The 13,310-nt window shown below is 34.5% G+C and overlaps 1 protein-coding gene across 1 annotated transcript in view; it reads right to left on the bottom strand.

Moving 5' to 3' along the window:
• Nucleotides 1-3,291: 3,291 nt before the first annotated feature.
• The window catches only part of LOC129741431 (uncharacterized), an 81,136-nt gene continuing 71,117 nt past the window's right edge, over nucleotides 3,292-13,310 (bottom strand). The window contains exon 2 of the mRNA XM_055733154.1: nucleotides 3,292-3,421. Within this exon, the coding sequence (XP_055589129.1) occupies nucleotides 3,292-3,421 (130 nt within the window). The remainder of the gene's footprint in view (nucleotides 3,422-13,310) is intronic.

The following is a 13,310-nucleotide window of genomic DNA, read 5'->3' as shown; positions in this document are numbered from 1 at the left end:
AACACTAGTAGCTTGTACTAGCGAAGTCGCGACACTAATTTTCGTCAACTACAAGTCAAACCCTTTCACTTGACCGGTCGAAAGTTGAAATCGGAGCTAAACTAATTTTTCGCGGTACTAACACTAGTAGCTTGGACTAGCGATTTCGCGACACTGTTTTTCGTCACCTACAAGTCAAACCCTTTCACTAGAGGGATCGCAAGTCTAAATCGGAGCTTAACTAATTTCTCGCGGTACTAACACTAGTAGCTTGTACTAGCGAAGTGGCGACACTATTTTTCGTCATCTACAAGTCAAACCCTTTCACTTGACTGATCGAAAGTTGAAATCGGAGCTAAACTAATTTTTCGCGGTACTAACACTAGTAGCTTGGACTAGCAATTTCGCGACACTGTTTTTCGTCACCTACAAGTCAAACCCTTTCACTAGAGGGGTCGCAAGTCTAAATCGGAGCTTAACTAATTTCTCGCGGTACTAACACTAGTAGCTTGTACTAGCGAAGTCGCGACACTATTTTTCGTCATCTACAAGTCAAACCCTTTCACTTGACTGGTCAAAAGTTGAAATCGGAGCTAAACTAATTTTTCGCGGTACTAACACTAGTAGCTTAGACTAGCGATTTCGCGACACTGTTTTTCGTCACCTACATGTCAAACCCTTTCACTAGAGGGGTCGCAAGTTATAATCGAAGCTATAATTTTTCGCGGTAATAACACTAGTAGCTTGTCTCAGGTCTAAAGTCTCATGTCTCAGGTCTAATCTTTCATGGCTCTTGTCTCATACCTCAGGTCTCATGCCTTATGTCTCATGTCTCATGTCTCAGGTCTCAGCTCTCATATCTCATGTCTCATGCCTCTTGTCTCATGTCTCATGTCTCAGGTCTCAGGTCTCAGGTGTCATGTCTTAAGTCTCAAGTCTCATGTCTCAGGTCTCATGTCCCATGTCTCAGGTCTCAGGTCTCGTGTTTTTTGTCTTAGGTTTCTAGTCTCAGGTCTCAGGTCTAATGTCCCATGTCTTTGGTCTCAATCTTCAAGTCTCAGGTTTCATGTCTCAGATCTCAGGTCCCTGGATTTAGGTCTCAGGTTCCATGTCTAAAGTCTCAGGTCTCATGTCTCAAGTCTACATTTTCAAGTCCAGTTCTTATGTCTCAAGTCTCAGGTCTCAGGTCTTAAGTGTCAGAACTTCAAAGCTGCAGAATTCGAATGGTCTTTTTTACACGGTTTTCGGGAATTAGCACGGTTTTTTTTTTACACGGTTTTCGGGAATTAGCACGGCTTTTTTTTACACGGTTTTCGGGAATTAACACGGTTTTTTTTACACGGTTTTTTTTTACGCGGTTCGTATATCAGTGTAAAAAAAACCTTACTGTATTTTAGAAAACTTCTTCTTGACATATTGGAATAAATATTTTTATTCTAATTTATTCATGTGGGAAACATTTTAATGTGATGAGAAAAGAACTTTAAATCATATTTTGTTAAATTTTTCAAACAAAGTTCAATAACTCGAAAAATCAAATCTCGCATGAGCTTTCATCACGTCGTATGAAACATCTGGAGAATTCACAAAAAATGCTGCAAAAGTTATCAAAACAACTTACAAATTTGTATTCCACATATAGAATATGATGTCCAGGCTACAAATATGCTAAATGGAAAGAAGTTGGGACTAGTTTATGTCAGTTTTTGCATTTTTTCGTAATAAACTCTTTGTTTACATTTTGTTTCATACGAAGAAATACGCGAGAAATTTTTAAAACGTGTTAAGATAACAGCATTGTTGTATTGTTCTATTTGGCACATTTTTCTTGAAAATTTGATATTTGTAAGACATTTCTGTTTCGAGATATAGCGAAGGAATCAAGTATCCCCAGGGATAAAGTATCCTCATTCTCCCCTAAGGTTTTTTATAGGTAGATATACATTTTTATAGATTCATCGTATTTGAAACTGATAAAAACATTTCAATTTCTACAGGAAACGAATAATCAATTTAAAAAAAAACGATTTCTCTTTCGAAAAATTCTTGAACAAATCCCACCTTCAACGTTCAAAATAGAAATCAACTGACATTATGATTTTCCAAATAAAAAAGCATCTGACTCAGGAAATATCTGATTATAGGAAAGGAAAGAGGATTTTCTAGGGATCACTTCCAAGAACTGTTTCCATCACAGTCCGGTGGTGGCTTCATGAGGTTCAGTTTTTTGAATAAAAAAGTAATTTTAGATTTTTGATCAGATGCGATATGTATAATTCAATCAAGTGCTCAAAATTTAAGAAATTTTATTCAGTTTAAAACCCACCCTCATTAATCTAGCACGCATCTCCAGCTTTTGACCGAACCGCTTACCAGCTGGTGCCATTCGCTACTAAAGTATGGAACGGTCCAACGGAAAGCTAAAAGCAGATCCCCCGACCGACCGGGTACGATACCAAATCAAAACAATCCACACGAGCAGTACGAAAGTGCATTCGCAACCGGTATCTTCCTCCTTGTACATAAGGCCGGCCACATGCCGAACGTCTTTGGAGCATGCGCATCGGCCCCAAAAGCTCCAGCTGTAGCGTTTTTCAGAAAGTTTCTGTTGGGGGAATGAGATGACTACTTTGGCGGAGACAACGTGGCGCAAATTGTACCTCGATCGCGGGTAGCAACAAGTTTCCATTGACACGAAGAAAAATTGATGAAGATTTTTGTTTCATATAATTTGATAAACATAAAGTTCATTTCTAACTTATGGCATTTTAAAACAAAAAAATAAGTTTGGATAAAGGAAAAATTACTCTGAATACAGGGTAAATTAAACCTTTAACTAATTTTTATCTAAAACTGATATAAAAAACGTACTTCAAAAATATAGACATTCATTCCGACAGACTTGAGTCTTAAATATATCAAGAGTCGTTAAAACATAATCAAATTTACCATCTCGAGCATCAACTTGATGAACATCTTGGAAAAAGGGTGGAGCAATCAACTCCAACACCGTAAACCACCCTGAAGTCTCAACCACTCGCATGCCAAGTACATATGGCTTGTAGGACATCTGCCAACATACAAAGCAGAAACCAGGTCACATGGCAGCCGAATGCAAATCTCTTGAAGGAATCATACTTGTGCAGCTGCGAGCACATGGCCAATGCTCAACGACGACAGCCAGCACATATGTGTAAACATGATGTTGCCTCTTTTTCCCCCCATCGAAAGCTTTCACGATTCAACGCCATTCGGAAGCATGAAAAGCCCCCAATAATGATGCCGTGACTACGACTCGGCATGAAACTGTTGTCATCTCGCTCCAGCCTGCAGCCCCAAATGGGGGAAAAGCTCCCTCACTGACAGTCGATTGTAAGCAACAAGTGGCTGTGGGCGCGGTATTCTCGGATGTTGATGCTGTTGTTGTTTCTTCTTGGCCCCTCTGCAAGACATCGAGTCTCGAGAAAAGAAAAGAAAAGCAAAAGATTTTGCGCCAACCAGAAGGCGAACGGTTATTTGTTGCTAAATTCTTGGCTCTCAGATTGGATGGATGTTTATTACTTTTTGGGGCAGCATCCAATGGGAATGGTTTTTGGTGATGAATAAACTATAGTTTATGGATTTAATTATGTACATCAATAGTGCTCTAAATTTTATTGCTATTACTGAGCATAGTTATCAAAATAAGGGGGCGTTATTTTATGTAAAACAAATTTAAGCATGTAAAACATTTAGTTCAATAGCAACAAAGTTCACATTCCTTACTTTAAATCGGATAGAAAATAAACAACGCTTGTCAAAATTATGTTTTTCAAAAATTCCATTTTAATATAAAAAAGGCTTCGTTTAAGCATAAATCCGTTTTTTATGAAAGTAATTTTTGGGTGAATATTTTAAGACCGAACATCAAAGGTTTAAGCGCTATTCGAGACATTTGAAAGAGGTTAAAATAAATAATGTCCACATTTTTTCTTTGCTGTTATGGATATTGTATAGTTTCATTTATTAACATTAATAATGCTGATCGATTCTTTGTTTGCTGGAGGATGTTTTGCTGCAAATAAAAAAATTGTTTCGTTTCTGATTTGTTGTGCGCTTGTTTTGGCCAACTTAAATTTGGTAACTTAAATAATATGATCCGTCTTTAAACTCTGGTTTAAGTTTATGAATCAACAAAAAGATTTTGAGTACGCCAAAGTCGGTTTTGCTTGTTAACAATTGGTTGATTAACTATTAGAGTGTCCATTTCCCGGCCATTTTCTCATTCCCGGGAATCGGGAATTCTGGTGGCCTATTTCCCGGGAATTCCCGGGATCCAAGGAAATATTCAAAATCATGTATAATATATGCACTTCGATTCAAATATACATAGCTTATCGAACCTGTCATGCATACGAGCCCATAATTTGTTCAAAAGGTACACTTTACAATGTTTTTTAACTTATCAAATTAATTAATCAAATTGATCAAACTGTTTTCAACAATGATAAATTAAAAACAGTCTAACGAACTATAAAATAATCTGTATAAGTCAAATGAAGAATTCATCCATGCAACTAGGTGTTGAAAAAAAAATTATTTTTATTTGTTTGATTATACCAAAAAATTTTCGTTTCTCTGAGAACTTCAAATATTTGCTTTTCATATGAAAAAAAACGATGTATTCTTCATTTTGTGGTTTTGAAGTTAATCTAGCTTTCAAAACCAAAAGGAAACAAGTGCATGAATGTTACTTTTGAGAAAACACAATCTTTCAACCTGCTACGCGATTTTTCATATATTTTTCGAACTATTGTTGGTTTTCGTTCAATGAATACGGCGTGGCGATATATAATCTTTTTAAACTAATCTATTTGAATAAAATAATTGTACCAAATGGTTGCAAAATGTCTACTGCCACAGGAATCGGCATATTCTCAATGAATTTTGTATGACTATATTTTCAAAAAAAAAAAAACAATAAGAATGATTACGGAGACTTTCAGGCTTTTCCAGAGAAATTATTTCATACATGTCGGGATTTCCCGGGAATGAAACTACGATTCCCGGGAATCGGGAATTCCCGAATTTTTAAATTTCCCGGGAAATCCCGGGACGGACACTCTATTAACTATACACCTTGAGAGAAAGCAATTCAAGACAGAAAGGGAAAAATGTAAATTAAAAATAATGTTATTTAATTCATCGGCCTTATCGGTAAAAAGTGATGCCCTTTTTAGTGGGGACAGCTTTAGATTATGAAATTTTGTAGACGGATAGAAAGTTAGGAGAAATGAAAGATGGTGAAAAAGAACGGGTAGAATTTATTTAGACGCATTATAATCACATACCAAATTTGTGTTCCGCACGGGCCTACTACTATGAAGTAGTAGATATACATAGATATAGTTGCATCTACACACTACCAAAAAAATCTGTAAAATTACATCACATATGATGTAAATAAAAAGAAGCATCATATATGACGGAATATTCAGTGCTAGTTGGAAATTACACGCCAGTAAAATTTTGCAACGGGTAAAATAAAAAATGATGTAAAATTTAGCAACGTGTAAAATAAAAATGATGTAAATTATAAAATCACTGAATGTAGGAAGAAAAACTTTCCAAATGGAATTTGATTTGTTTTATTTATTGTTAATATGATTCAATGCTGGAATTTTCACGTCTCTTAATAAAAATAAAACTCATCTATAATTAATATGATTCATTTTATTAAGCGGCAAAAATTTTATTTAACACACATTATATTTTATTTCTTTTATTTTTTACGCGAAGTACCGGATCCAATGTTGAACACCGTGGATCCGCTTCCAGAACAGCATCCCTGCTTTTCGAATATCTCCGGGAACCATCAACACCGATTAACTTACTCGCGCGCGGGGACAATACTTTGGCGCACGACTTGACTAACAGTTTTTGTCACATTTGTCTGGTCTTGTTCTTCACAGTTTATAATTTTACATGACATTATCAAGTTCAGTGTATTGTAATATTTCATGTCGTGTAAATTTGAGAAATTTCCAATTCAGTGTTGTTGAGAATTTCGTGTGACCAAAAAAATGCAAAATTACATCACATATGATGTAACGAAAAAGAAGCATCACATATGATGGAATTTTCAGTGCGAGTTGAATATTACACGTCTGCAATCTTCAACAGACGTGCTAAATTTGAAAGACATGTAAAATATTAAGACGTGTAATATTTAATTCGCACTGAAAATTCCGTCGTATGTGATGCTTCTTTTTATTTACATCATATGTGATGTAAATTTACATCAAATAATCGCGTCCCGTGTCAAGTAATATTTGTGTCATTAGAATTCAGTGCTGTTAAGGATTCAACCATTTTTATTTTGTAAATTTACATAAATAAATCGCGTTCCATGTCATGTAATAATAAAGGTTTTCAATTTCAGTGTCGTTAAGGATTCAGATTTTTTTCTGTGTACCCCTACCCATTAGTAGGCCAAGCATGGCTCGCCCCATAAGCGGAAACTTGCAGTGCGAACGGACAAAAAGACGGTATGGGATCACTCAGGTAAGCTCCCATTAACTCAAAAACAAATTTATCGTTGTGTAACCTTCTCAGTTTGTTATCATCGCATTCGTTAAAAGGACTCAAGTAAACATTTTGGTAGCTATATTTTATGCTGTTTTGATATAAATACGTTCCATATCTTTTATATAAAATTCTCTTGTAACGGTGTTTGTAGTACTACTCCTCCGAAATTACTCAAAAGGTACAAGTGAAATTATTTTTAGAATATTCTGTGGGCATGCGAATCGGTTTATATTGAATAAAAATAACAAAAAGTGGCATCAATTGTCCGTAAAAATTAAATTTGTAGTTTTTTGAATCAAATCAAAGTCATGGCCTTCAATTTTTTCGAGTTTTATTTTCATTTTGGCGGTTTGTTTTTCGTCTCCAAGGACGGGGCGTCGCGAGCAAACGTCGTGAGAGGATAGTAACCATGGCATAGCATACTGATTAGTGGAAATATTTGGGTGCCTATTTCTCAATCAAGCATATTTTCAATGCACGTGGTTGCGATATGAAGCCTAGATGTGTTTTTTTTCTTCTTGATTCCTAGCTCATTTGTACAGCACATGGTAATGATTGACGCCTAGATGTGACCCAGATTGATATTTTGCCGATTGGATCAAAACCAATTAAACGATTGTAAATATTAAAACTATTTTGATTTCGTGTTAATTAAAACAGCAATTATTGTCTGATAAATATGAATTCAGAATTCAGAACTGATGCATATGAAATAATGGTAGGACGTTTGAGAGAAGCTTTACATACATTGTTTAATCCAATACGCCTAGAAGGTAAGTTTTGATTTATATCTATAACAGAAAAATGAATAAGATGTATCAAACGCCTTTAAATTTTTAATGCAGCAAAAAAATGCAATGAAAATGAACAGACACATGAACTAAACATGTCCTTTAAAATGGATTATATCGGATTGAAGTTTACTTAAAAACCGAATAAAGTCTGCTTCATTTAATATTGGAACAAATTCTTTTGCTCATTGTGGCGCTCCTAGTGGACGGATTTGGAAACTTTTTTCACCCACGTGTCGGGAAATTCATTACCTTTCACCATGTATTTATGTCATAACACCAAACGATAGCATTTTGTAAACAACCGCCATGGAAGCCGAACGGAGAGATCAAATTGTGCACAGTTTTCTTGAAAATCCATTGTTGTCGGCATCGAAGCTAGCTAAACAGCTTAAAATGCCCAGAAATACCGTATGGCGTGTTATCAAGCAGTACAAGGAAACATTGACGACGGCTCGGAAGCCGCATTCGAAGCGTCGGAGTGGAACTGTCGACCGGAAACTGCGTGGGAAAGTCATCAAGGCCGTCAAGAGGAATCCCAATCTTTCAGACCGCGATTTGGCCAATAAGTTCCAGGCCGCTCACAGTACGCTTCGTCTCCGGGAAGGAATAAGGTCATTCCGAGCCAGCAAACAGCCAAATCGGACGCTGAAGCAGAACAATGTGGCCAGAATCCGTGCTCGAAAGCTGTATGACCAAGTGCTGACCAAGTTCGACGGATGTATTCTGATGGACGATGAGACCTACGTGAAGGCGGACTTTGGGCAAATCCCAGGTCAAAAATTTTATTTGGCGACGGCTCGGGGGGATGTACCTGCAAAATTTAAGTTCGTGTTTGCGGATAAATTCGCCCGCAAGTACATGATTTGGCAGGGATATGCAGTTGTGGACAGAAAACCAAAGTCTTTCTCACTGACAAGACAATGACATCAGAAGTCTACAAAAAAGAGTGCCTACAGAAACGGATTCTGCCGTTTATTCGTGCCCACGACCGTCCAGTAATGTTTTGGCCGGACCTCGCAAGCTGCCATTACAGCAAAACGGTTATGGAATGGTACGCAACGAACGGGGTCAGCGTAATACCGAAGGACCTCAACCCCCCAAACTGCCCCCAGTTCCGGCCGATAGAGAAATATTGGGCAATCACGAAGCGGAGGCTTAAGGCAAAAGGAATACTTGTTAGGAACATGACTCAAATGAAGAACTGGTGGAATCAAATCGCCAAAACGGTGGACGAAAAGGGTGTGCGCCGCCTAATGTGCCGTATTACGGGAAAAGTACGAGAATTTCTTCGAAACAGCAATGAATAATTTTTTTAATTTTTTTTTATGAAAGAGTAAAGAAAAGGCTACATTTGTATGAAAAACAAATTATGAATTCGTTAATAAATGACTGAAATACACGCAATTGTTTGTGTTCCAATATTAAATGAAGCAGACTTTACAAAGAACTTTTTGATTGTTTTGCAAGCATAAGTGAAAGTTATTTTCATAACAAAAAGTGAGGATATTCATTTTTCGGAAGAATTTTCAGTTAAGAAAGTACACTATTAAGAAGGTAAACAATCTGACTAAGTAAAGTCAACTTTTTTTTTAAATCATCCACTGAAAATCTGTTTACAGGTTCACTGTTCGTTTACAATTCAAGTTCGTACTTAACATGAACGTGTGTTTTTGTTTTACATATTTTGGCTACATAGAAAATACTTTAGGTCCGCTTTTTTCTTGAAAAGTTTGGTCAGACCATTTTCGGAGGAAAATAACACTGAAGGAAGTTTTTATTTATTCTACATTCAAAATTACAGCTTTTCTCGCTAAATCATTCTGGAGACAACAAAAGATAAATTACTGGCACCATTATAGCGGTTCTCAGATAGACGCTATACTTAATTGCGCATTTTTTTTTGTGATTGATATTCCAGAAGCATATTTTTTTATAGCAGAAGCAAACTTTTTTAGATAAGTTTTTAATATAACCTGAATGTTTTGAAAATAATATTAACTCCTGTCATTTCACACGGTGGTATCTGGTCGCACTTGCCCCGGTGTTTCTTTATTAAAAAGTACAATTCAAAATAAAAAAAAAGACACTGTGAGGCTATGTTTACATGTAAATTTCCAGAAAAAAGAATGAACTCATGAAATCATCGTAGCCCTAGCAGATAACTTCTTTTCGATATTTTTTATTTTTTTGAAATTTTATTAAATCTTAAAAATATCACATAATCTTGAATGAAGTCACCGATTACCTTCAACACTACTCAGATAATTTTGAAATCAGAACACCCCAATGCTTCAGTTAGAATCTTAATAAACAATTGGTTAAATTGGCAAAAATGCTGGGATTCGGTTGAATGACAAAAAATCTAAACATATTTTTTCCTCCTTTCTAAACCAATTGTTTCCTTAATAAATTGGGTTAAAGGTCAAAGAAATTTAAAATGCATTTTTCCTTGAATGAATAATTAAAAACAGCGAACCTTTTTTGGACATGATTTTAGTGAAAATATGAACAATATTTCCAACTACTTCGAAGGACGAGGATGGTAAACAAAAGCTGCTTTAAAATGATAATTACAAAAAATCTTCTCTAATGTTTTTTTTTTTTATTTCTTCAGTTCTGAAAAATATACCATCCAAAGCTAAGCAGGGGCTGAGAGTGCTGCATTAGGTAGAATATTGGGCAAATATTTCAAAAATTGTTCCGATATTCAAAATTCTATTTCCATAAAGTTTCATATGCAATAAGTTTACAATTAATGAGAAACTTTTGATTTCGATTTAAACCTTAAAATGAACTCGAGCAAAGCGGAGTAAATCAACTAAATGGTATTCAATAAATGAAACATAGATATTATCAACATATAGTTATTTATGGACCAAGTTACAAAACAGTTGATTTTTTTAGCACGAGGCTTGCCAAGTTTGATGGTTACGTTCAGTGTTGAAAAAAATCGAATTTGCAACAGGAAGCTGATACCTGATACCATTCGGCAATATTCAAAACATCCGAATTAAGTACAAAAGTAAAAAAAAAAGCAGTTCAAAAGTAAGATGCATGTAAGATTTATTGAATGTTATTTTTTGATAATTTAAGTAAAACCTTAATTCTACGAGTGAAATTTCTTAGGTTTTTTTTTCAATAGAATAAAGGGGGACAATTCGAGTAAACGGAAAGGAGGGAAACGTTTAAAAAAAATAGGACATGTTCACGAAAGCGAAACGATTTACAACTTTACATTTGATGCATTTTTAAAGTTAAACAGCAAAGAATTAATGGAAAGTGGACGCAAAGACGGTAAGACGAAGTTTACCGGGTCAGCTAGTACATTATAAAAATTATCGTTCGAATATTGAAAAAAACAGCATTTACCTACCAAAGTGCGGGTAATATGTATAAGACTGCTGCAAGCTTTGTATGAAAATTTCAAATTCTTAAATTGTACACCTCTCATCACTTTTTTTGGTTGTTTTTGCTGCCAGAAAAAGCAATAAAATTTTTAGAATTCGATCGATCCAGTCCTGAATTAGCGCATCGAGTTTTAATTTTGTATGGGAATTTGTATGAGAAAATCAAATTTTCAGCAAAAATATAACTTTGGGTGTAAACTATTCCTTGATTCTTACAGTACAATTCATGTGAACAAAGCACAAACCCAACTTGTACCCCAGAAAAGATATTCAATGTTGTAAAAGTTTTCTTTTTAAATCAATTCATTTAATTTCAGCGTTTTTGACTGCTTATTTGAAACACGCAGAAAAAGTAAGGGGAGTCGTTTCACCAAACCCTTTTTTTTTTCTTTTTTTTATATTTTAAATGCAATTTTTGCAGTAATATTTACATAAAAAAATCAATTGCAAATAGCTAAAAAATTTGTTATTCATACACTCACATTTTTAATTACTTGAAATCAATATGAGATTAGTTTTAGAAAAATATTAAGTTTTTTTTTTTCAATAAACGTGTAAAGTGTTAAATTATAAATAAAAAGAAAAATAAATCGCTAAAAATATTTGAGAAATTCGTGATTATTTGAAGAAAGCGACGTCGAGGTGACCATAGTTGGGTCGTCATTTATCGTCATATGGTTTCCGGAACCATGGTGTTGCAATAAACAACAGCAATGGAACCGTCCAAAATTATAGGATCGGTGGGTACAGAACTTCTCGAAACACAGAAGTTTGGGTAAGATTTAATTTTTCATTATTTTTTTCAGATGCCAGACGGAAGTGCAATTTACAGGTTCATCGACCCACGACAAGCTCTAGGCAGCCGAGCCACAGTTAAGATCTTGATTGATTATGAAGGTATGTTCCAGAATTTGTTGGAATAGCGAATCGTACCGATGCCTTAATCAGACAGCATCTCGGCAGAATGAGAGAGCTTCTGCTATGGCGAAGATGGATAAAAGCTAAAAGTACAAAATTAATGTTAATAAATGCAAATAAATTTAGAAAAAAAGCGTTTTTTTATATCGGAAAATATTTTTGCTTTGAAAATAATTTCAAATCACAATTTTTTTCTATTTTTAATTCTACACAGCAAAAATGTTCTAAAAGTATACATAATCTAAAATGAGAGGGATCTATTTTTTCCACAGTGTAATTGTGGAAAGATGTAATTTTACACCCTTTTTGATTTATTTTTAATAGATTTTAATGAAAAAGTGTAAAATTGAGCTCTTTTGGTATAAATTTATACTCCCGGTTTGAAAAATATTTTTTTAAATTTAAATTCACATCTCAAACAATGTAAAGTATGACAGATCAACTGTTTTTCTTTTTTTTTTTTTTTTTCGTAGACTAAGTTCAATAATTTTGACACGCGATGGGGTTTTCTATAGAACGAACAGCAAAGTTAGAAGCAGTTCGCGATAGTTCAACGGATCAATGCAAGCCAGAGCAAATCGATGCCCAAAAAGGCAAAACACACAGGATCCCGATTAGGTAAATATCTGTAAATACATGAAGTGAAATTTCAAGCAATAAACCGGAGATGTTGAAAATGAGTTTCTCTTCTTTCTTTGCAGTGACGTGGATCCGGAACCATGGTTGCCCGGTACAAAATTTGATACTCTTAAAATATGATCAGGATTCATTATAGTCATCTTCGATTCCAATAAAGTACCTGCCTGGCGCTGCTCTTGGTGATGATTGTGGGTGAATTTTTTAAATTTACTTTTGTACTGTTAAGTTAAAATAAATTGTTTATAAAATTTATCACTGTTTTCAATAGCATATGAAGCAGGGGCGGTCCTAGAGCTGGCTCTTGGGGGGGGTGATTTTCCAAATTTTCAAAAATCAGTCAATAACGTAAATATATGGCGAAAAAACGTTCATTTGGAGAGTTAGTGGGCGGAGGCGGGGTAGGGTTGGTCGAAAAATTCCTGTGTAAAGTCATCCATTTAAAATACTATTCAAACACAATTTGAAATGTGAATTATCGATCAGGAAAATATATCCAAACTGAACCTCAGAGAATTTATTCGAAATAGGTAGATGATTAATTTGAAAATGAGAATAATAAATTTCATTTCAAGAGTGTCAGTTATCAAAGTCAGAAATAAAATCCTTTATTAATATTATTTAATGATCAAATACGAAACTGATAAAAATAAAAACAAGGAGTTTCAGGTTTTATTATAAATATTGAAAAAAAAATATCGCAAATACTAATTAAGTTCCCATTGCGCTTAAAATTATTTTTAAAAGTTGCTACTTAGATTAAATAAAAATCATGAACGATTGGAAAAAGATTATTTAAAGTAATTTAAAAAAAAATAGCAAATCTCTTTTAAATTTTCAAGCGGAGTTATAGTTTAAAATTCAAGCTCTGAATATTTTTTCGCCGTCAATGGGAATATTGCTTCTTATAGAATTCTTCTCTCTGATTTTTAATATTCTTATATTTCTACTTACTTTCTATTTTTTTGGATTTACAAAGTATATTATAAAGGCATTTTACTTGTTTTAC

This window comes from Uranotaenia lowii, chromosome 2, assembly GCF_029784155.1.
Source record: "Uranotaenia lowii strain MFRU-FL chromosome 2, ASM2978415v1, whole genome shotgun sequence".
Taxonomy (NCBI): Eukaryota; Metazoa; Arthropoda; class Insecta; order Diptera; family Culicidae; genus Uranotaenia; species Uranotaenia lowii.
Note: the sequence above shows the minus strand (reverse complement) of the source record. Positions and strands in the feature narration are given on the sequence as shown.